Source organism: Danio aesculapii, chromosome 3 (assembly GCF_903798145.1).
Source record: "Danio aesculapii chromosome 3, fDanAes4.1, whole genome shotgun sequence".
NCBI lineage: Eukaryota > Metazoa > Chordata > Actinopteri > Cypriniformes > Danionidae > Danio > Danio aesculapii.
In genome coordinates, this window is record NC_079437.1 from 45,358,196 (window position 1) to 45,384,806 (window position 26,611).

The 26,611-nt window shown below is 36.6% G+C and overlaps 1 protein-coding gene across 1 annotated transcript; it reads right to left on the minus strand.

Annotated features, from left to right (window-relative positions):
* Positions 1-5,356: 5,356 nt before the first annotated feature.
* On the minus strand, positions 5,357-23,228 carry LOC130220575 (uncharacterized). The gene is made up of 6 exons (XM_056452806.1): positions 23,178-23,228; positions 19,917-20,087; positions 15,711-15,852; positions 15,300-15,607; positions 12,054-12,092; positions 5,357-5,767 (listed from the first exon to the last, which is right to left on the minus strand). The coding sequence occupies exons 1-6, from the start codon at positions 23,226-23,228 to the stop codon at positions 5,357-5,359; spliced, it is 1,122 nt and encodes a 373-aa protein (XP_056308781.1).
* Between the last annotated feature and the right edge of the window lie 3,383 nt (positions 23,229-26,611).

The following is a 26,611-nucleotide window of genomic DNA, read 5'->3' on the forward strand; positions in this document are numbered from 1 at the left end:
CCTTTTCTGAGTGTACTCGATTCCTATTGGCTGACGCCTCCACTGAAGGCAGTTTGCAGTACGGTGGCTCAGGAGGCTGTTCAGTTAGCGGTTCTCTCGTGGGTTCTCCTGTGGTGGGGGAGTCTAAAGGCGTTTTAATGTGAGAGACTCCGATTTTTGGGAGGTAAGAATCGTTAATCTAAAAATTATTGAGATTTTTTTCTCGAAGTAAATAAACAAGTAAACAAACTATGACGACAATTAAAGGATTAAAGCAATTAAGAGTCATACTTTTCCATCAGCATTTTCAGCCAAGTTATTCATGTATTCAATAAATTTACCCCAAGTCTTTTCAAACATTGATTTTCTTTTAAGATTAAACTTTTTTTTTCAGCAAAAACATAAGACGAAAGTTCTCTAAGCCATACGATATCACTTGGTGGTTCTACTGATTTCCATTTGCAATGCATTTCTTTGCTGCTATCAGAGCCATTTTAATTAAACGTAAATTTTTCCTTTGATCGAGCAGAAGAACTGATTTATCCCCCAGTAACATAAATCTTGGATCAGGTGGAAGGTTAACTTTAACAATTGTGCTAATAGTTTGGCATTATATTTCTCCAATAGGTTTTAAGTTTGGAACGTCCAAAACATTTGTAATAATGTACCAACCTCGATATTATATCTAGAACAACATTCTGAATATGAATCACTTATCTTGTGCAATCGTTCAGGTGTAAAATATACCATGTGTTAAATATTAAACTGTAATAATCTATGTCTACTAGTAAATGACACTTTACTGATATGTTCCCAAGTATCTTGATCAAAAATGCATTTCAAATCTTTTTCCCATTTAAGTTTTGAAGATGACACTAACTTGCATCCCATACAGTCGTTGAAGTTGGCATACATATAAGACACAAAACCTGTGGGTTCTTTCTTCTTTTTTATTATAATAGCATCTATTGGGAGGGAGGAGAAGGGTACTGCTAAATTGAATGTCTTCAAAGTAAAGTAATTAGATTACTTTTTTACATCAGGTAATTTGTAATGTATTCAGATTTGTAATTTAAAGAAACATCCACACACACTCATTCACACACATACACTATGTACAATTTTAGCTCACCCAATTCACCTGTACCACATGTCTTTGGACTTGTGGGGGAAACCGGAGCACCCGAAGGAAACCCACGCCAACACAGGGAGAACATGCAAACTCCACAAAGAAATGCCAACTGACCCAGCTGAGGCTCGAACCAGTGACCCTCTTGCTGTGAGGCGATTGTGCTACCCATTGTGCAACCCTAACATATTTATATTAAGTAATATAATATTAAATAAAAGGCCAATTTGGTGTAAATAAAAATACTTTGATGTACCGACTAACAAACTGAAGAGAACATATACAGAATATTAGTAACATTTATAATGTACTCAATTGATAAATTTGCAAAAAATTTTAAATAATAACATGCAAACTTTAAATACATTATGGCAGTACACTATAATAATAATCATATTTCAAATATGTAATTAATTACATTTAAAGCTGTAATTAAAGGGATTGTTTACACAAAATTTAAATTTACTCACCATTTACTCACCCAAGTGGCTCCTCTAAACACCCTCAAGTGTTTTTTTCTGTTGAACACAAAAGAAGATATTTTGAAGAATGTTAGAAACAGTTTTTTTTTCATTTAATACTATGGAAGTCGATAGTTACAGTTTTCCAACATTCTTCAAAATATCTTTTGTGTTAATAAACAAACACAAACAGGTTTGGAACAAGTGAACTGTGAGTAAATGATGACAGAATTTTCAGTTCTGGGTGAACTATCCCTTTACATCCTCTTTACATGTCAGAAAGAACCCAGCTAATTTAATTTACTATTCTTTTTATATAATCCTAAGAAAAATAAAAACGTATACATTTTCACACAAATACATATTTATTTGAAATCCACAAGAGACTGTCAACACAATAGAAACAGCACAGGCAAACCATCACAATGATCATCACAGCAGATGCTTCTGGATGCTATTCTCCTTCATGCTATTTGTGGTAAATAAATATCCACAGTAATAAAGCAGATCCCAGACAGCCAGTTCACTCAAACCAGCTACAGAAGAAAATACTACACACCATGTCATTCTGTGTAAACATAGCTTATTTTAACATGCTAAGTACAACACATTTTGAAAAAGTAAACCATTACATGCAAAGATTTTTTATCTAAATCCAACAAGGTCATTTATTAACAATGCTTATTAGCAATGCTGAAAAAATATGTGTAATAAACTGGCCGCCCTATTAGCAGGGGCGCCGCTGGCTAGTACAGGCCCTATGACAACATACTGGTGGGGGTATTCGTGGTCAATTTTGAGAGGGGAAGGGGGGGGGGGTGGGGGGGGCAGATTACGGGTAATGGTGTTTGAGTGAAAAAAAAGTGAATAGCTACTTATTTCTACTTACTTCATAATAACTTATTTTGTTTCTTTTTTATGTCTTGCACTTTTTATTGAAGAGCTTGTCTTGTCTTGGTTCAATAAATGGTTAATTGCAGTACTTTGTACTAGTAATGCTCTGATCGATCGGCCGGAGATCAGTATCGGCCTATAGTCACATTTAATGACTCGATCGGTACTCGCTGATCTGGCTGATCTCATGAACCAATCGCAGGTGTTTGTGTTAGTCTGCGATGAGCGAAATCTTTGAATGGCCTGGAATGTATCTAGGCCTTTTTACACATTAGAACTGAAAGAACTTCTGTGTTTTTGACAATATTGCAAGTATAATTGCAGTTTTTAAATACATTTACATGAATATTTAATAATAATATACATGGTGGCTCAGTGGTTAGCACTGTCACCTCACAGCAAGAAGGTCGCTGGTTCGAGCCCCAGATGGGTCAGTGGCATTTCTGTGTGGAGTTTGCATGTTCTCCCCATGTTGGCATGGGTTTCCTCTGGGTGCTCCGGTTTCCCACACAGTAGAAGACATGTGGTATAAGTGATTTCCATGAACTAAATTGGCCGTAGTGTATGGATGTTTCCCAGGGATGGGTTGCAGCTGGAAGGGCATCCGCTGTGTAAAACATGCTAGAAAAGTTGGCGGTTCATTCTGCTGTGGCAACCCCTGATACATAAAGGGACTAAGCTGAAGGAAATTAATGAACTAATGAATTCAATGACATAATTTACTGTAATTTTTGCAGTAAACATGAGTTTTTAGGTCTATTTCCTTTTAGTAAAGAAGTGATGGATTTATAGATGTGTATTTTAACTTCGTATACATTAAATATATGCTCAATACTTTTTCTTGATTGAGACGTGTTGAATTCTTCCTCCATCATTTGCAGTGTTTCCAATTTGCATTATTAGTATTTTGTTTTTATCTGTGCTATCTATTATTTTCTGTAAAGCTGCTTCTTTACACCTAAATGGTTATAAGAGACGTGTTTTAGGTATTAAATGCAGCAACCATAATTTATTCTCTTAGGTGAGGCAAGATCTCTACTGAAGTATCATGCTTATAGGGAAAATGTGCTTTATGCATTATAAAGCATCAGAATCGGTACTCGATATCAGCTACAAAAATCCTGATCGGAGCATCTCTACTTTGTAGTGCACACTGCACAACAGTAATTGTGTTTCAATAAATAAATTAAAAACTGAAATTGCAAACTGAATTTGAAAAGAAAATAAGGCTACACTTTATTTTAAGGTGTCCTTGTTACACATTACATGTACTTACTATAGTAATTACAATAAATTATGCACGATTACATGCAGCTAATCCTAACTATTTAGTGAGTACATGTAGTTGGCATGGTGGCTCAGTAGTTAGCACTGTTGCCTCACAGCAAGAAGGTCGCTGGTTTGAGTCCCAGCTGGGTCAGTTGGCATTTCTGTGTGGAATTTGCATGTTCTTCCTGTGTTGGTGTGGGTTTCCACTGAGTGCTCTGGTTTCACCCACAGTCCAAAGACATGCAGTACAGGTGAATTGGGTAGGCTATATATGGTCCGCAAAGTGTGTGTCTGAATGAGTGTGTATGGATGTTTCCCAGTACTGTGTTGCAGCTGGAAGGGCATCCGCTGCATAAAACGTGCACTGCTGGAATAGTTGTAGGTTCATTCAGCTGTGGCGACCTCTGAAATAGAGACTAAGCTGAAGGAAAGGATTCTGGAAAGGATTTCTGGATTATTTTCGATAGTTGATCAACTTCAGATGTGTGCTGCTGGACGTGAGGATATTGATTGAATTGTTTTAATTATTTTATGCGAATTTCAAGACAAATAAAAGAGAAAAAAAAGCATTTTTCACTGTGATAAAAAAAAGAAATCAGAACTGCGATTTGAAAATGATGTTGGGAGGGAAAAGGATTTGGATGTTTCATGCAGTGTTGCCAGATGTACGATAATTATTGTATTTGTACAATAATTTCAACCTCCATCTGTTCAATAATGAGAAAAATCCTATAATGTACAATAATTTCAGAATTTCATGTCATTTAAAAGTAATTCCATTGTAATCTTCCAGCATCTTTTCTGTACTGTCTGTGAAGAGAAGGTGGAGTTAGGTACGTTTTCTATCTCATCTTATGTTACCTCTTCTCAGCCAATCAACGTGGAGAATGGCTATCTCTCACGAGTTAACGCTCCTGCTGCGCGTGACTGTGGTTAGGTCAGTAGTTTTCAGTTTGAGGTCGACCTTTTAAGCAATAATGTTAAAACAATAAGAGCTATAAAGGAAGGTGAGAAGGACAGGGGAGTGTTTTCCTTGATGTTCTCATTTTTCCGCATTCAAATGCGTCATGTGAATGTGTTTTTTTCCCAAAGTTAATCTCATCAAAACAAAGCATGCACACCTCAGTGTGTTAAAAATTCAGGAGGGTGCACTGCTTTCAAGCCAACCAGCATTATTTTGCAGTCCATGAGGACATCCAATTTGTACAGCAAAATGAATTCCTCAACATCTGGCAACATGCAACATTCAATGAAAGCAACTCAGAGTTGGAGTTTGAAACTTCCCACTTAGGTATGCCTAGTTTTTTTTACGTATTGTGGTAATTTGCACATTGTATCAAAACGCTATGTGTCTGGATAATAGCTGTATACTCTCCATTTGACTCGTGTACGATCATTTTTCTCCAAATACGATAATTTTGAGGTTCTGGTACGATACTTTGACATTTCCAATCTGGCAACACTAGTTTCATGACCGCTTCCACTTGAATGTTTTTTGTTTCAGGCTCAGATTTATGTTTATCGGCTTGAAAATAAATTTTAAAAACCTCTCATTTATCGTCCAAAGATTTCCCCAATACTGACTTTCATATTCACCCAAAAATGTGTGTATGAAGAAAGAGTGCTATTTTTTCTTGTCTTTGCTTCCCTCTTTTTTCTCCTTCTTTGCGCTGCTCTTTCCTTTCCCCTTGCGGGTCTCTTTGCTTTCTTTCGCCTCTGTCGCTCTGTCCCGTCCATCGGCCTGCTGCAGCTGAGCGCCGTGCACTCTTTGGATCAGAGAGAAGTAGTCCTCATAAGGGCCGATTGGACTCACTGTGTCTCCCGGGTGAGGAGAAGAGGGTCTGGAGCGCCCCTGTCTGCCAGGAGACCTGTTTGGAGACGCAGACCTGGAGCGGTGGTTTCTGGGTGGGTTCACGCTGAGGGACATCGGTCTGCCAGGTCGAGGGCTCAGAGGAAGCACCATGGTCTCTCCTGCCTGTCCGATTGTGAGGAAGACTTCGGGGTATACGTACGGCTGATTATTTGCTCCATGTGTCTGAAGGAGACATGAAAGGTCACTGTTAAAATCAAATCAAGTACATAAAAACAGCCACAAGACTGGCTAAAGGACTAAACATAAAACAAACTACAAACTAAGTATTTCTTTTTGGCATTAATTAAACATGTTATCTCCTTTCCCTTTGTCGTTTCATTTTTTAAAGAGCACATATTTTACCCCTTTTTTAAGATTTAATATAAGTCTTTTGTGTCTCCAGAATGTGACTAAAGTTTCAGCTTAAAATATCAGATTATCTATTATACCTTTCTGTATACTGGAAATCTGAGCTGTTAGGACAGTGTAGCTGTTTTTGTTGCCTGTGCCTTTAATGCAAACAAGCTGGTTCTCCCCACCCACCGTTCCCACGTGATTGTTAGAGCTGTAGAGATCTCTCGCTAATGCTTTGTGCTGCTTACAGGGTGTCCGCGGGGTCTTAAAATGTATTAAAAATTGATAAATCAATTAAGAGAAAATTAAGGTCCTTAAAGGGGAAATGAAGCACTCAGTCAAGTTTACCTTATTTTGTACATTGGATTCCACTTTAATGAAAATATATTAAACAAACTCGATTAATGTAACCATTTAGAAGAAAACGGCATGTTTTACTATAGATTTTAGACCTAGTGTGCCGGCATTTTGGAATGTTGCTGTGTCTGACGTCGCGGGTTGGTTCCGTTCGCTTAGCAGAACAGATACAATGCAAATAAAGGAGACTGTAAAGCCTAATTTAACCCAATGTGTGAAGTTGTGGGTGTGGAGCTGCTGCAAATACAAGCATCAAATACTTTTATATGTGTCTATTATAAAAGTTTATATATTTATTCTATTTTTCTTTTTTCCCCCTTTTAATTACCGATCATTTGATGCACTTTGATTCACTCTCTGCATTACGCTGCATGACTGCCTGTCTGTGATTGTAACGGACTGAACACAGACACTGGACAGCCTAATTTAACTTTATGCATGAAGTTGTGGACGTGCATCACAGAGCTGGTGCAAATACAACAAAGACAGGCATTTAAGTGTCTTGAGTTGTATATTTTATTTTGTTAATACTGTTCGTTTGATGCGCTGTGGTCCACTCTCTCCCGCTGCTCCAGCGCTGCCTGACATGGGGATTTACATTCAGACTAACGCAACAATTAAAATCATACATGACTTCATGCTTTATTAAGTCACGTCTGTGTGGGTTATGTCAAGACATATTCCCATATCCAGTCGATTAACTCAATCTCTCAACATGTATGAAGGATGTAAAAACCTGCCATGAGAAAAAACGTGCTGATTATAGTTTGGTTTGAACACGAGCAGACATAAGGGGCTGTAGCAGTGAAAAGTGAATGTACCTGCCCCCATTACGTCAGCACCGGACCTGCTTGAAACCACAGACAGTCAGGCAGTGTATAGAGTGAATCATTACTGACGAAATGGGGGCTTTACAGTCTCCTTTACTTCTATTGTATCTCTTCTGCTAAGCGAACGGAACCAACCCCGCGACGTCAGACACAGCGACATTCCAAGATAGCAGCGCCCTAGGTCTAAAAATTCATAGTAAAACATGCCGTTTCTGAGTTCTGAGTTTATAGCTACACCAAGGCAAATACGCACGCACACTGGATTAACTATAGCAGTGGGCCTTTCGCATATTGCATCTTTTCCATGTGCAAGTTCGTTATTTCCAATATTAGAATATATGCCACTATGTGTGCGCAAGCAGAGCGATGTGCTCACACCTTTCAGACGCACCGAGTAGGAAACATCTCATGCTGTAGCGGTGAGAGTTGTGCGTGGCTTTCAGTGCAATGTAAACAAAAGATATGTTAGACGAATTATTAAATTGATAGATGTATGAACGCAGATGATAACAACAGTTCATTTAAATACTAACCTAATATAAAGCTTAAATTTACATTAGACGTGATAACCGTGAAACCATGATTATTCTTCAGACTATAATCGTACAACCAAATATTATAACTGTTGCATCATTAATTGTTATGCAGTTTAAAACATAACATATGAATGAGCCTGAATGTAGAAGAAGCCTACTTGAGCGATGCACTGCTTTTGTTGTGCTTTGAAATACAACATGAATGTTTGTAAAAAAATAAATAAATAATAATAACCACATTGTACAATGCAGTGATGTTATGTAGTCTCAAAATACAATATATTAACTTTTTAATGTAGAAAAATACAACATGGGTGTTTGAAGGAGCAAAAATACAACATATGGGCTCTTATATGCTGTCATGTTATCACTCATATTGCAAGTCATATCTCTCTGGCCCCTCATTTGGGATGCTTTTCATGAACTGGCTCCCATGACAAACTAATTAAATAGCCCTGCAACAGTGGCTGAAGCCTGTCGCTAAAAACAACCACAAAATTTATTCTTTCAAGATTTGTTTCTTTCGAGCTTATCTGAGTTCTGTTGCACAGTTGTGCTCCATTAATTTATTTAACTACAACTCTTTATTAAGTTAAAGGTTTGATACAGATTAGAACTTGAAGTGGCGACAAGGTTTTAAAATATTCTGAGAAGGTCTTTTAAAAGTCTTGAAAAGGTATTGAAATTACTTTTAGGATTCCTGCATATACCCTGTGCTTATCTACGTATAGGTGATGAATTTTACTGTCTTTTTTACAAACATGCACTGATTTAAATTTAAACTTGTAAAACTCATTCTTGAGGTGCCGCTGTCACAGAGAGCTGAACATATCTTTTAATCCCAGTTGTTTTTTGTACATCCTGTCTACACCCTTGTACACCCTTCTAGTGGATATGATTATACGCGCTACTATGGAGTCATGTAAATACGGGGCTATCACTCAATTCGGTGGGAGGGGAACCGCACTCCTACGTCACGTTGCGGTCAGCCTCAAAATGTGAGGTATTTGGATCCTATTTTAACATCAGGAAATGTTTAAAAAGAGACTTATTGTCTTTATATCACCCCAATATAACTGTGGACCAAAAGATGATTTTCATCATAGCTGCCCTTTAATATAGCCAATATATATTTTTTTGCTTTTATACTTTTTTGTATTTATAAGGCTAAATTAATATTTAGTAACAGTGCATTTATGAAATATTGTACTTCAGTAAAGTATATACAGACATTATACTTTACTATATGCATTCATCTAAAGGTAAGTGTAGTGTTATTGCTAGGTGATGTAAATTATAATTAAATGTCATCTAGATAGCCTACATTTACTTGATAACTTTATCATGCTTATTTTTTCCCCCAACAATGTTGATTATTACCTGATAATTCAGTGTCATAATTGACATGCTGACTACTAGACATCATCGATATATGAGAATATCATCTTATTGCCCAGCCCTAAGACGGGTAAGTATTCAGAAACAAGGTAATAGTCACAATAATAATAATAGTAATAGTAATACAGGGCGGCACGAGGGCTCAGTGGGCACTGTCACCTCACAGCAAGAAGGTCGCTGGTTCGAGTCCCAGCTGGGCCAATTGACATTTCTGTGTGGAGTTTACATGTTCTCCCCGTGTTTGCATGGGTTTGGATGAATTGGATGAACAAAAAAAAACTGGCCCTAGTGTATGTGTGAGTGTATGGGTGTTGCGACTGGAAGAGCACAAACTGGATAAATTGGCGGTTCATTCCGCTGTGGCGACTCCTGATAAATAAGGGACTAAGATGAAGGAAAATGAATGAATGAACGGATATGTTTTTAAAAGTGATTTAAGAATAGATAGTGAAGGTGCCATTCTAATGTCATGACAATTCGTATTTTGTATTGGAATTTATGGTAATTAGCATAAATTACTACTTTTTATTTTCATTTTATTTCTTAGTATAAATTAAGAAAACACACTTTCATCTCTTTAACACATTAACTGACACTTGCACCAGTTTTTGCACATTTGCACCTGATACTTTACTACAATCACTCTATATCTCTAAAAAAAATCCCTATTGTGCATTCATAAAGTGTGCTTCACACAGGTGAGTGGGCTTGACAAACCACCTGTAGACACATACTTCTCTCTATAAATAAATAAATAAACTCCCCCCTCCTTACTCTAGCCCTGAATTCTCTGAGCATAATCAGTTCCTTTGTATAATTAGCTTTTCTTGTGTGTACCGCTTCTTGTTGAATCTTGAAAGCATCTGCTAAATGACTAAATATAAATAATTTATAAATGAATGCCATTATTTTATTCTTATAATGTTTTATTTATTTTACTTGATATTTAATTAATGTTTTTTGTAATTATTCTAATAATATTGAAAAAAAAAAAATTTAAACGTTCTTATTAATTACTTCTTGTGTCGTTGCAGTCCCTTGAGACATTCAATCATCTTGGAAACACAGATTAAGGTATTTTGGATGAAATCTAAGAACTCCTTCATCCTTCATAGGCAACAATGGTCCTGAGACCATAATTCAGAAAAGGAAGCAAAAACAAAACATTCCATGGGAGCTCAGTGGTTATCACTGGAAGCACCAAGAACACTTTTGTGCACCAAAACCTGTAAAAACGACTTTGTTCAACTATATATTCTGTGTCAGATTAGTATATGCATTTACTACAGGCAATACGATGCTTGCATGTATTTTTGACAGTATTTTTGCTTCCTTTTCTGGACTTTCAATGTCTCAGTACCACTGCTGTCTATAGAAGATGAGGGAGCTCTTGCAGGGGATTGGCATGAGTGCGAGTAATTTATAACAGAACTTTCATTTTTGGGTGAATTAACTATTTAATCAATGTATCTTCTTCTCCACTGATGATGATAACTAGCATGAGGGTGTGATCAACCTGTCAATCACATGAGATCCACAGATAGCAATCCACATGTGTCCATTCACCCAATCAGCTCCCCATGGGCAGAATTAGACCTGCCCTACATTTTTTTTGTACACACGCGCACACACACACACACACACACACACACGTTTAATTTTGTTTTTGCACATCTATTTGAGGCAGGATACAAGTTAATAAACACTACTATATCGATTTTACTGCTGTACAAAATAAACCAGATTTAACGTCCACAAACCTGGACTCCTGTTGTGTGTTTGAAGCATTCTCTGATGCAGCTGTGCTGATTCCAGCAGTTATGAATTACATGTGACTTTACAGTCTTTTCTTTATTACAAACATGCACAGATTCAAAAAGTTTTCAACTTGTAAAACTCATTCTTGAGGTGCAGCTGACTAGAACAGATCTTTTAATCCCAGTTTCTTTGCAAATCCTGTTGGGACATGTTAATTCGCGTTACTGTGGAGACTTGTTAATACGCTCCTGTCAATCAATTCAGTGGGTGGGGAAAACCAAACTGCTATGTCATTTTGCAATGGGCCTCAAAATCACTGGGATTTGCATCCTATTTTAACATCAGGAAATTTTAAAAGCGAGACTTGTTTCGTTTATCTCACTCCAATATGACAGTGGACACACTATAGCTGCATCCCAAATGGCACACTATACACTTTGCACTTATGCACTACTTATGCACTTACACAACAGCATAGTATATGTATGTAGTGTCATCCCAAATGGAGCACTAATGGGTTTTTACTAAGCGGAACTTCAAACTGTTTCCCTGATGACGTTTGACGGTTGGCAGATTAGTGAAATAAATAAATGACCAGACTACCAAATAATACCTGTCATGAGTATGACCGCATTCACCATCGGGAGGCCGCATAATTACTCTCGTAGGAGAATTTTGCTTTCACAATCCAAAATAAATAAAGTAATACAAGATAAGCAGCCGAATGCTCGGCCCGTTCCGCTACGTTAACAAAGCAGCGGTTGTTGAGAGCGTGAAGTGTCCATCATTCCACACTTCATTTTACCGGTTGAATAAGGGCATCATGCGAGTTATTAAAGTGCACTTATTATTTTTAGAGTTTTCAGTGTGAATACACTACTTACACTATTTATACTACAAAATGGAGTAGAATAGTGTATAATATGATTTGGGACGTAGCTTATACCAACACACAGTTCTTCCAAAAAAAAAGCTTCCAAAAGTAGGTTTTGCAGTCAGTCATTTTTTTTAATGATATTGACCTTAGCATTTTTCAGCCAAACTAAAAGAAATAAGACTTTTTTTTCCAGAATAAAAAATATATTAGGAAATACTGTGAACATTTTCCTTGTTCTGATACGCATCACTTGGTAAGTAAATAATTAATAATTATTTTGTCTTTAATTTTAAGTACATTATTTTATTGCAAGAATCAATCATTTGAGCTGGTATATTGTAAACATTCACTGTACATACCTGATGTGGAGGGAAGCGCATGGAAATCTGAAACGATATCTGCAAAGAAAAAACAAATATAGTGAACATTAGTCAATCACTTCAGGTGAATTTTAATCTCTTATCGGTCTCACCCACTTTTTCCACTTGTGAAAATGTCATGAAACGGAACTATTACATCTTGGTCTCATTGTAAAAATTTTTTTTAAGTTTTATAAAAGTGCGCACACCCTATGCTAACACTGAGTAGAAGAAACTGTTGAATCAAGTCATTATTTTTGTTTTATTTGTGCGCACAAAAGTATTCTCGTAGCTTGTTAATTTTCCAATTGAACCCCTAAAGGCATATGGTTTTATTTGGTTTTTTTGGCAACAAGAAGATGATAAGGGAGCTCTCAGATTTCATCTAAAATATTTTATTTGCATTCTGAATATGAACAAAGGATGTATGGAATGACATGAAGATGTGTAATTAATAACAGAATTACATTTTTGGATGAACTAAAGTCTGAAAATTTCCTATGCATTTTTTCATATTCAAATCTGAAATATTTGTCAAGTACACACACTGAGTCCAATGTGTATTAAATAATCCATTAAAAAAAGAATGTTAGAAAAACATTTCAGAGTCAACTCAAGCAGTGAAGCTTTGTTCTCCTCTCTTTTCTTCAAAATAGAAAAGGGAAAGAGAAACAGGCTACATATTTTCCATTTTTTTTATATTTTCCAACTGAGCCTGGTTTTTCTCGAGGTTTTTTTAAGTTTGTTCCTTGCCACTGGCTTGCTTAGTTTGGCACTTGTGGAGCTGCGCATCGATGGACTTGCTCTTCAGTGTTTGGACTTTCAGCAGTGAAAATTAAACAACGCTGAACTGAACTAAACTGAACTTCAACTCTGAAAACTGGACTGACAATTTCAATTTACTAGAACTTCTATGTTAAGCTGCTTTGGCACAATCTACATTGTAGAAGCGCTATAGAAATCAAGATATAAAATAGTTTGTTCATCAAATACTGCATAGAGAAAAGAGTGTTCTCCTTATCAAAGTAGCTGCGCTGGATTATCCCGAAATGTATTTACTGTGCGGTATGGAAACATTACTGTTCAATCTAAAGCTAAGCTTGGAGGGCTGGTGAAGATATCCATGAGGATACCGGGTGTCAATCAATCCTTAGGGATTACCGATCCTTACAATCAATCAAACTATTAGCTGACCCCCCACAGTTTATTTTGTGAGTATGAGGTACTGCCTTCTGGTAGACGTTACCAGTTGCCTGTGTGCATATTAGTGGCGGTTCTAGAGGGGGGAGGGGGAAGAGTGCTGATTCTGTGTCAACAAGCTTGATCCCCCCCCCCAAATATTGTACGCGTATTTTGATGTCACAACTAAAATGCCACGGAGAAGTGAGATCAGCCAGCAGTGGTAGACTGTGGAGACATGACTGAGGGCTCTCTGCGTCATGCGCACTCACTCTCTCGGCTTTCCCTTGACTTTTGTCAGTGATGGTGCTGCACACATCACTTTCCCACATTCATCAGAAGTTAAGCCCCAAATTGACACAGGTAATGACAAAATTCAACTTCAGTCATTTTCATGTTGTGTAAAATTATCAAAATGTCCACTGTTGATTATATTAGACTTTTGCGATTTTAAAACTTTTAATATAACCTAGGAAGTCCTCGGCTATGCATACCATAGGCTATTATTAACAATACATTGAGTGTACATAGTTACGTTAGGAAATGCAGTCTTGAATTTACAAACTGTCTGCAAGTACTGGATAACAGATGTAACGCATGTATCAAAATTAGTTTTCAGTCACGCTCATGTAAAAGTAATATTCAACTTGTTTAGTTTTGCCTTTATTCATTGTTGTTTTCAGTAGTGACATAAAGCCTGTGTCTTCAAACGCATGATTTTTAACACATAACACAATTTCAAACACATAATAGTTTAACTAACTAATTTCTAATAACTATGTTTTTGTCTTTCCCATGGTGACAGTCAGTGCATAATATTTATTTTGCAAGATAGTTGTATTCAGATTAAAGTGTAATTTAAACTTTGGATAATTAGTCATGTTAATGTATAACTAGTTGTTTGTGTAGACAATCAGAAATATAAATATTTCTTAAGGAGGCTAATAATACTATAATTATTTTATTTAAGACAAACTATAACAAATAAGACTTATGACTCCAGAAGAATTATTTTTGTTTTATAGGAAATACTGTGGCTTTCCTTGGCTTGTTAAAGATCACTTGGAAAACATTGTTTTAAATTAACGAGAGGGCAAAAAATGTACTTCAACTGTATCTGTTAAAGTTTACAGGTGCAAAAATGTGCCTTGAAGACTGCAGAGTGATGCATGAAAAAAAATTAATTCAAATAATTGTTTAAGTAGTTTGTGTTGGTCGGCACCAGTGTCGTTGTTGTTAGTGCGTCGACACATGCACTGCTGTGCTCACGGCGACCCGAGTTCGATTCCCGTCTCGCGGCCCTATGCCGATCCTTTCCCTCTCTGTGCTCTCCATGCTTTCCTGTCAATAATCTCTACAGTCCTCAATCGTTTTAAGAAATCTTTTTTAACTACATCAATTAGATTTTAAATATGTAATATCTGTGTTAATGATTGAACATTTGTGTTGATTTGTGTTTTTGTTCAGTGTATGCAAATGTGGGCCTAGAGTCCAAGACAAATTTTCCCCATTGGGCACAATAAAGTGTTTTGATAAAAAAATTGAAAATGTTGATACATTGCTTGTGATACTTCACACATTTCCGTACGTAAACAAATCCTGAACAGAGACTGGCAGTATGTCAAATGATGGACCAACACACACACACACACACACACACACACACACACACACACACACACACACACACCAAACAGCAGCAGGGGAGAGGTGCGCCAGTCACTGAATCTATAAAGGACATTTTTATCTTATATTATACTCTGTGTTTGTCATAAAGTTATCTGGGTTGAAGGCTTAAATGACAGCATTCTAAATTTTCCCTTTCACTTGCATGGTGGCTCTGAACTGTCAAAACATCTCTCAAAATGCTTTAAAAAAATTTGAACCTGATTTAAAAAATGTTATGATGGATGAAAGTTTCAGAAGCAGTGTGTCAATACGACTGACGCAACATGAGGTTAAATTTATTTTTTAACATGCGAAAATTACAGATGACAATTTCAGATTCAGTGTGCAGTAACCTTAAGGCAAAAGTAGACGCAGGATATACTAAACTCAGAGCCTCACCTGTGCTTGCAGGTCATCATAGAGCACTCTGTCTGTGTCTGCCACCGAACAGAATGTAGTTGATCTGGGAGGAGGTCTGTCCGCCTCAGAGACGCTCAGAGATGGAGACGAAGGACTGGGGCAAACTTTTTTTGGTGCAGCAGGTGACGCAGGGGTCAGGACGATTTGAGGAGTTGGTGATCGATTTCTTTCTGTCCTGCTTCCAACGTGGGATGCCTGGAATCCCGGCAGTGCGCTGAGAGCCACACGTTGGTCATCCAATCCTCTGCTTTGAAAGTTGGCCAGGAGATTGAAAAACTGCTCAGGATCTTCCACTGCATGCAGAAAGGCAGCACAGCGTGAAACAATCGGATTATACAGGTATTTGATGTGGATGATCGTGATTATGCAAGCAGAGTTGAGTTACTGTACCTCTGGGTTTAGCCACTGGGTTATTGGGAGAGGAGGAAGGCTTTAAATAGGGCACAAATGAGCAGCGCTGGTCATCCAGTCGGTTTTGCTGTGCGTGATGCACCAGGGAAAAGAAGTGGTCCTGATCAATAGACTTCTGAACCTGATTGAGAAACAAACAATTCTATCAATTACTGTGTAATAGATTTTTTTTAGATCAAATTTTTATTGAACAGTTGAAAATAATCTAGCTTACATTATAGACAAAAATAGCAACCAACTGCGTTTTCTATTAAAGTGCACCTATGGTGAAAAATCTACTTTTCAAGCTGTTTGGACAGACATATGTCCATGTATGGTGTATAGACCATCATATTGGGGTGAAATAAACACACCCAGTCCTTTTTTTTTTCAATTTAGCAACATAAAAACGGTGGACCAATTGGAGCGGTTTTCAGATCGACCGCAACTTTACGTAGGAGTGCGGTCCCCCGCCCACCGAATTGATTGACAGCTGTGCGTATTAACATGTCCCGATAGTCATGTGTATAATCATATAAACAAAACCAGACGTGCGCAAAGAAACTGGGAATAAAAGGTGTTCAGTTTGCTAGGATCATCAATAAATGTGATCAAGAGTGAAGCTGCGGTCACACTTGACTTTTCTCCCCATAGACTTCCATTCATACGCACGCGAATGCGTCAGACCGGAAACGCAAGGTCATGCGTCAAGTTTCGCATGTTGCTGCAGTGCAAAGTTCAAGCTTGGTGAACTCTGACCTGCAAAATCGCATCACTTGACAGCGTGAGACCAATCGAGGATCAAAACATGACCTCTCTGGACAGAAATTTAAAACATGGAGCAATCGCTCGATTTTTTTAGTGTCTAATCATCTTGTTTAATCCCGCCCCTTTTCGCAGCGCCACACGACAGAATTTCGCTCACACAAAGCCCAGTGTGACCGTAGCTTAAGTTTCACATGTTTAAAATGTTAAAAACGTGCACGTGTGTAATGAATTACAGCAATTTAGCTTAGATTTACTTCATCAGCACAGCCGTGTGTCAGAACAATTATAAAGAAAGACGCTTCAATCCCCGTTTGTGGATGTTAAATCAGGTGTATTTTGTACATTAATATCACAGATATTCATACAGCAGTGGATAGTAACCTTTATCATGTCACATTTGCATGCAAAAAGAGTGCAAAGCTAAACGGGTGCTCTGTCTGTCTGTGTGTGTGTGCGCGTGAACTTTGTGTGACTCTGAGATGCAACTCTGAGATGTAAAGTTCTTGCTGTAGTATTTCTCACAAACGATACGTGAGATCTGCTTCCTTTAAGTCTGTCTGTTGTCTGACGTAGCCGAGGGAGGAGATTCAAGCACGCAGAAAGGCACGTAGAAACCGTGGGCGGGGAGAACTAGCCTTAAAGGAGCAGTACACCAAAACCGTCACCCAGTGAAAAAAATTATAAATAGGAATTTAATAAAAGGTATAATAAAAAAACTGATGGGTGTTTTGAGCTGAAACTTTACAGAAACATTCTGGAGACGCAAAACACTTATATTAAATCTGAAAAAAGGGCTAACCTAGGTGCCCTTTAAATAAATAAATAATATTAAATAATATTTTCTATTAAATAAATAAATAATAATAATAATAAACGAAAAAGGGAGAAAAATTACAAAACATATATATATAAATAAATAACTGTAGTAAATAAATAAATTTACCTCTGCATTTAACTTCTTACAAAAACATTTTCAACAAAGGTAGATACATTGGACTTTTACACATAAATTAAATAAAATGAAAAAAAAAAATCACTATAGCATATCTTTTATCTTAGTTATTGCACATATCCATGACGTAATACTTTTTGTAGAAGCGCCATGTATCCTTGCCACAAACAGTTCCATATTTTCAATGTCTTAGCACATATACATCCAGTGACTGTGAAATTTATTGATATCCAACTTTTCAGACACATGGCAAGTCATTATAAAACAGAAAGATTTTCTCTATTGTGACACATAAGTGATGTCCACATGTCTTCTCTATCATGACAAGATTAAAAAAATGGTTTTATATTGGTGGATATATTGAGCAGCATATTGGTGAGTATCTTGAATAACATTGATCCTACTCACACACCAGTAACATCAATCACAGGTAGAGAAGGTAGGTTATTTAGATTTTTCTTTAATTACAAAGTGCACAGATTATTCATTTACAATATATTCTGGGGTTTTCCCTAAAACATAAGACATTTCAGTTTTTATTTCAGGACTTGCTTTGATTCGGACTTGCTTTGAAACTATAAAATATCTTTAACTGTGTTTATCATATAAAATGATGCATGTGTTAAGGCAACTATGATGAGTTTATGGGGTGCTACACTTTTGTTTATGTTTATTAGCACTTTTGCTAATAACACTTTTGTTTTTGTTTATTAGCCATTACAATGAAGGTTTGTTCAGAGGCATAGCAAATATTCTACTCACAACAATATAAAATATGAAAATCGCAAACAAAATATTTTAGTGCTTCTAAATATTTTGATGACCTATATAAATTATATAAATCTATAAAATCTTATTTAGTGTTTTAAAAATAATTTAGATTTTCAAGTTTTATTTGTCCTTTTGTCAGATAAATGAATTGCAGTCAGTTTTTTCAGAGGACCACCAGCTCTGCACAATTTCCTTGTCTTCTTAACCAAACACACCTGATTCAGATCATCAGCTCATTAGCAGAGACTGAAAGACCTGAAATGGGTGAGACAGACAGAGGAGACATGCAAAACATGTAGTGCTGGTGGTGCTCCAGGAACATATTTGATAAACACAAGCATGGAACTTAAGGTTTCAAAGTTATACTCAATCAATTTGGACCAAAAGCCAACAAATATATATATATATATATATATATATATATATATATATATATATATATATATATATATATATATATATATATATATATATATATATATACACATATACACTTTTAACAAAAAATATATTTTTAACAATGTTAAACTTGTCATTTTAAAAAAAGATTTTTTTTGTTAAAAAGTATACAACTACAGTTTTCTTTTTTTGACACATTAAAGGTGCAGTGTGTAAGTTTGACACCCAGTGGTTGAACTAGTTATTGCACTCCTGGATCAAAACAAACGCAGACACAGGTTGCCAGATTGAGGACAGGAGCGAGCGATTTAAACCCTGTCCTAAATAAAAGCAACGGCACCCGATAGAAGGAATATTTTCCATATTAAAATGAGTTTTTGTTCTAACCAACACCTAACCAACACCTCGAATTGATATATTAGCTTTCAGAGCCTTTCTGAATGAGTGAATGAAATACACGGTTTTCCACCAAGGCAACCCGGGGTGCTGAAACGTAATTGGCTAAACTGGTATTGGGTGGGTTAAAAGAACATAAACAAAGACAGCGTTCCGGCACTGAAAATACATTTTTAAAGCAGAATATCTGACTTTAGCATTGTTTTACAGATAAACAAGTATGTTGACATGCTTCTTTCACTTGACATGTTTCTTAGATATCTGCAAACATATTATGGTATTTATATGCTTTAGAAGGGTCAAAAACTTACATACAACCTTTAAAGTATGTCTCTAAGAAATTATTCAATGTTTTTGTGGCAAGCAAAAAAAAAAAAAAAATTCCATTGGCCCAACCATGCTATTAGAAAGTGTTTGGCTCTGTATAAAAGTTTACATTTTTTTTTCATAATGGTTTTAAATCGGTCTAAAATCTGACTTGATGAAACCTGCAGAAACTCTGTCTATAGTACCACAGCAACTACAAATTAATTAAAGTACTTTACTGCAGTATTAATCAAAAATACACACAAAAACGGACTATAAATTACTTTAAAAAAACCTTATTCGGGTACTATTTTGCATATTGCAACCATCTTCTTTTCTGTGCTTGGCAGATCAGACATTATTTTATGTAACAGTTTTGTGTAAGCGACATTTAAAAACATGTTTATTTTGGATTAAAATAAACTATATAGATTACTATGTATTTTAGTTCAAATATGCTTATTTTTTATATATATAAATAAACATAACATGTAATATTAGGTCTTAAATATTGACCTGTAAGTCATAGGAAAAGCATGGAGTTTTATTGGTAAGTGTATACAAACAAACCCTGCTGGATGTTCATAGTGATTTGTGCAGTGTGTTTTTCTCACATCAGAGGCGGGACTGAATGATCCTGATCTCCTGGATGATTTACTGGGCGATCCGGATTCAGACGGGGGCTTATTAGGGGATATGGGTCGAGAATGAGACTTCTTTGGAGGGGCGGGAGACCCCAGCTGGATATTGGGGGCAGCGCAGCGCTGATCATCTATCCGAGAGCCCTGGCAAAAAGAACATAATACAAGAGAGCATTGTTATCACAGAGTGCTTTTAAATTAATGATAGTCTGCTCAGCTTTGTTCTAAATGTTCTAATTATGGAAACGGGAGAGTGCTGGTGAATGTTGATTAAGATCTTAAAATATGCCCTTTTCTGACCTATATTTGGGCTCTTGTGGTTGTTAGAGCTGAGCAGAGTCTCCCAAATCAATCTTAAAGAGGAAATTTCATCATCGCATTTCTCTACAATTAAAAACAAATACAGAAATGACTAGTCTATGACTATTATGTATGTCCTGTATATGTATACGAATTGCAGGTACATTTCTGGAATTTCCCTTAATTTTCTTAGAACTGGAATAATATATTACTAATGTATAATTTAAATGTGATCCTTTCTAAATGTGATAGAGAACATTTAACTCTAATTGTTTAAAATACACATGAAATCAAAGCCAACTAATATTGATTTAGTTAGCTTATATTGGCAGTTTTGTGGTGAACAATTCATCTGTGCATCTCAAGACAAAAAAAATTGGTTGCCCTTGTAATCGAACCTGAAGTCTGAAAATGCACTTCCTGTTTGTTTTCAGTTGCATTCTCAGATTAGGTATGTCTGAGGTATTGGGCGTGGCTAACATACCTAACCACGCCCCTCCAACTGTCAACAAACAGAAATAGTGAGCAGGAGTCTGTTAGATTGTAAGAACTCTTCCAAAACTCATTACCCCATCTTTCTGAATGAAATGCCTACTTTACTACAATCAGCTCACAGTAGAAAAAACAAGCCACGCCCACTGTTTTCTCATTTAATATTCCGTTTTTCAAGGAACTGTGTCACAATATAAAAAAATAAATAAATGGTCACAGCTTGTGGTTTATGCAGACTTTAAATCTTAGACCATAACAGGGTTGACATTTTCTGCCATTTTGTGCTTTAGCTCAATTGATGCGGATCTCAAACCCAATACCACATGGCATGTCGAAAACAGAATTGTTTGCATTTCCATCATATTATTGCTTGTAAAAAGTAAATGGAAAACTCACAAAAACAGAGTGGACGAATAATTAATCTACTATTGTATTACCTAAACTTTTTGTGCAAATTTATGAACAAATAATAATGACATGCCTCACTGCCTTCCAGAGTTTCCTGTGACATGATATGACATCATAGATATATACACTAGATATCGCATACCGACCCTGAGCATGTGGTCAATAGCGCTGCCATATTTGTACAGTGTTCCCAGGACAAATGTCATTCAACTGCACTATTCAAGACTAAAGCCAATGTAAAGATGCTGTACTTTAGCGCGTAGTGTAGTAATGAGCAAACAAAGAAGACAGAGCATAAAAACAAAACGTATCATAGGTAAGATTTAGTTTTTTATGTTTTTGTATGTTATGAACTTTTCTGCTAAACAAGTAACGTTATTGATAATGCAGTCACGGGCAACGCAGTGGCGCAGTAGGTAGTGCTGTCACCTCACAACAAGAAGGTCACTGGTTCAAGCCTGCGTTCGCGTTGGTTTCCTCCAGGTGTTCCAGTTTCCCCCACAGTCCAAAGACATGCGGTACAGGTGAATTGGGTAGGCTAAATTATCCGTAGTGTATGTGTGTGTGAATAAGTGTGTATGTGTTTCCCAGTGATGGGTTGCAGCTGGAAGGGCATCCGTTGCATACAACAAATGCTGGATAAGTTGGCAGTTCTTTCCGCTGTGGCGACCCCAGATTAATAAAGGGACTAAGCTGAAAAGAATATTAATGAATAATACAGTCACTTACTTCACTGACCATAAGGCAATGTAGCACCAACTCGCACTAAATAATGTACATCAGATATGACAACAAGATTCTGTTGTGCTAGAAACATGGATGGATTAGATCAAATTAAACAGGGAGGGAGGATAACACATTTCCATGCACTTAAACACACGCTCTTTGTCGGCAACGCCCAGGCGGTCACTTATCTATCGATGTAGAAAAGCGATGTAAAATTATTTATTAACTTTTGCAATAAAAAAAAAAATTGCACACTGACCACTGGGAAAACTCCCGATCAGATATATGTATTTATGTCTATATATCTCTGGCTCTGGATGGCCAGTCTTGCACTGCACCTTGGTCTCGCATTCATTTCAAAGGAGCGGTACCCTGTACTAAAATGGCGGCTCTATTGACGCATACCTTTCAATAGACAACAACAGGATAGGTGACATCTAATGTAAATATCTATGGCATGACATGAGCAAGACACATGCTTTTTCAATCAGTACTTTAAAGACTCTCTAAAGACTGATGTAATAAAAGTTGACCAGAATGTAGAGACAGACACAAAATGTATTTTTTAAATATCTGAAACTACAAAAAATACAGAAAATAAATGGTTCATGCAAATATTTGTTTATCTTAGCAGAGTAAACACACAAAATAGATGAAAATTAAACAAATTATATTTTGATATTTAATAGCTGAATGAGTGATTCATGGGGCAGAGATTGTCAAAAATAGATATAATAGGAGTTTTAAGTTATTTTCAATTCAAAATGTCCCTAAATACACATTCTTTTAAGAGATAAAGTGATATAACTTAAGTTTTTTCCTTCCAAAACCTCTTTCTTTAAAGTTTTTATTTTTGAAAAGGAAGAATTCTAGAATCACCCTCATGTAAAATGTTTTAAACTCCTACAACATTATTAAATAGTTTTGAATTGAATTATTTTTTAATGCATTTGTTTTTTAAGATTTGTAACTTTTGAATGAGGTTAAATGTTACTTGTGTGTGTCAAAAAGTTTTATATTTCTAAATTAGATTACAAACCTGTCCATTTGGTTGGGAGTGCAGTGTGCAATACTGTGCCGTGTCTCACTTGGACAAAACAAATTGCTTGGTGCTGAAATGTTGTTGTGTAGTGTATTGTTAGGTAACAGTGTGATGGTTTGCATTTTTGAGGAACTAACCCCTCAGTGTCTACTTGAAAAATAAATGCAGTCATTTCTTTAAAAAACATCATCCTGGCCCTAACATTTGAGCAGTAGTGAATAAATGATTAAATAAACTAAGAAGGCACCTCTTAAAGCATCGCTCACCTGTAATCTGGAGACCATGTTGAAGAGCTGATCTGACTCCTGAGTCGTCATACCAGTAGGCGTTTGTACCACAGGCATTAGGTTTAGTGTCGCTCTCTGGTCATCTAACCGTCGATTTTGGGTGTTAGCAATGAGTTTAAAAAACTTCTCCACCTCTTTATCTGTGTAGAAGATGTAAATAAAAATTGTTTTAATAAGCCACTATAATGCTATTATTTTGTCTATCCAAGATCAAATAAAACTTTAATTTACACATAATAAACATTCAGCATCAGCTTTTTTTCCTCCCATTTAAGAATCATTCTAAACCTCTTTTCTAAGACACTTCTCTGCTCTGACTGGTCAGATCTTACCCAGACTGTATTGAGTGATTCACCACTTATAACACACATTACATATCTAAATTTCAATAAATGTTGTTCACAATTCACTGGCATTATGCAGATTTATTACAAACCTACATAGGTTTGTGTAAGAGGTAAGACTGGAATTATTGACATACATTATTATTGCTGTGTCAAAAAATTGTTCAGGAAATCAATTTTTCAATTTTCTAAATGTATTGTTTTTCTCTCTTGAAGTGCAATCAGCCACGAAAAACTAGCCTAGAGCATGGACTGCTGTTGAAAACTAGCCTAGAGTCCCATGTGCTGTTAAAAACTAGCCGAGATCACCATGTGCTGTTAAAAACTAGCCTAGAGCACAGCTTCTGCTGTTAAAAACTATCCTACAATATGTTACCTGCTATTAAACACTAGCCTAGAGCACCATCTCCCATTAAAAACAAGCCTAGAGTGCACTATCTGCTGTAAAAAACCAGCCTAGAGCACAATCTACTGTTAAAAACTAGCCTATAGCGTGCCACCTGCTGTTAAAAACTAGCCTAGAGCACCATCTACCATTAAAAACTGGCCTAGAGCATGCCCTCTGTTGGTAAAAAAAACTAGCCTAGAGCACCATCTACTGTTAAAAACGAGTCTACAGCATACCGTCTGTTGTTAAAAACTAACCTCGAACACCAACTACTGTTAAAAACTAGCCTATACTGTACCATCTGCTGTTAAAAACTAGCCCAGAACGTCCTCTACTGTTAAAAACTGGCCTAGAGCATGCCATCTGCCTTTAAAAACAAGCCTAGACATATAGTCTGCTGTTAAAAAACAGCCTAAAGCACCATATACTGTTAAAAACTAGCCTAGAGCATCATCCTCTGTTAAAAAATAGCCTAGTGTGAGCCATCTGCTGTTAAAAATCAGCCTAGAGTGCTCTCTACTGTTAAAAACTAGCCTAGAATGTGCGATCTGCTGTTTAAAAACTAGCCTAGAAAGCCATGTACTGTTAAAAACTGGCCTAAAACGTGCCATATTTTTAAAAAAATTAACCTAGAACACCATCTACTGTTAAAAACTAGACTAGAGTGCAGCATTTGCTGTTAAAATTACCCTAGAGCACCATCTGCTGTTAAAAACTAGCCTAGAGCAGATCTACTGTTAAAAACTTGCGTAGTGTGAGCCATCTGCTCTTAAAAACTAGCCTAGAGTGCCCTCTACTGTTAAAAACTAGCCTACAATGTGCAATCTGCTGTTTAAAAACTAGCCTAGTGTGCCATCTACTGCTAAAAATTGGACTAGAGTGTGCCATCTTTTGTTAAAAACTAGCCTAGAGCACATCTACTGTTAAAAACTAGCATTGTTTGGGCCATCTACTGTTAAAAACTAACCTAGAGCACCATCTTATGTTAAAAACTAGCCTAGTGTGAGCCATCTGCTGTTAAAACGTGCCTAGAGTGCCCTCTACTGTTAAAAACTAGCCTAGAATGTGCGATCTGCTGTTTACAAACTAGCCTAGCATGCCATCTACTGTTAAAAACTAGCCTAGAACGTGCCATATTTTGTTAAAAACTAGCCTAGAGCACATCTACAGTTAAAAACTAGCCTTGTTTGGGCCATCTGCTGTTAAAAAACTAGCCTAGAGCACCATCTTCTGTTAAAAACTAGCCTAGTGTGAGCCATCTGCTGTTAAAAACTAGCCTAGAGCTAGAGTGCCCTCTACTGTAAAAAAACTAGCCTAGTGTGAGCCATCTGCTGTTTAAAAACTAGCCTAGCGCGCCATCTTTTGTTAAAAACTAGCCTAGAGCACATCTACTGTTAAAAACTAGCCTTGTTTGGACCATCTACTGTTAAAAACTAGCCTAGAGCACATCTACTGTTAAAACCTAGCCTAGAGCACCATCTTCTGTTAAAATCTAGCCTAGAACGCCATCTACTGTTAAAAACTAGCCTAGAGCACCATCTTCTGTTAAAACCTAGCCTAATGCACCATCTTCTGTTAAAAACCAGCCTAGAACGTCATCTACTGTTAAAAACTAGCCTAGAGCACCATCATCTGTTAAAAACTAGCCTAGAGCACATCTACTGTTAAAAGCTGGCCTAATTTGGGCCATCTGCTGTTAAAAACTAGCCTAGGGCACATCTACTGTTAAAAACTAGTCTAGTGTGTGCCATCTGCTGGTAAAAACTAAGCTCAGAATCAATTTGAGAAAATAGTGATGTATTTTGAGAATCTCTGAATGCATGCAGAATCAATTTCCTGCCAGCTCTATATACTATACACATCACAAAACGTAGCTAATATTTGAAAAACACAAAAGAAGCACCTTAATGAATTTACTAAATTATAACAGCTTTATTATTACAGACTAACCTGACTGGGTGTTATCCGAATGTCCAGGTGCGAACGGGTTAATGGAGCAGCGCTGCTCCTCCATGCGTCCACGCTGAGCTTGACTAACTAGACACAACAGCTGGTCCTGCTCACGCTGATGGATTAAGCACAAGAAAAGCAGCCTTTTATACTTAGTTTAAAAAAAGTGGCTTAAGTACATGAGGCCAGGATAAGTAAAACATTTGTACTCACTTGAACATTTTCATAGTCCATGTTGTTCTTGTCTGAAATGGGGTTGAATGAGGCTGATCTGGCTGGGGGGGTGCTGTAAACTTCTGCATCAGCTAAAGCTTGAGGATTGAAGCTCGCTCTTCTGATAGAGCCTGAGGCCTCTGGGGTGAGGCTTGCTTTTGAGTTTTTCCTGAAACTCTACATGGCAGATTAATACATTTTAAGAACAATGTTTTCGAGATCTTGAACAATGAATAATTACAAAATCTTCAGAAATGTCACAAATAACAACAAAAATTAAGATTGAACTAAACATGACATAATTATTGTAAAACATACTTTAATAATCCCTATTGTATAGCTGTTTAGAGGCACATTAACACAACATTGAAGAGTAATTTTGGATATTTGAAAAGTAAAATCACACAGATCCTAAAAAAAAAAAAATGTTTCGAAATGTTGTTTTGTGCATGCCAGGCCAGTAGATGGCAGTCAATTAAAAAAAAAACATACATCTGCGTACCTACAGTTGTAGCCTG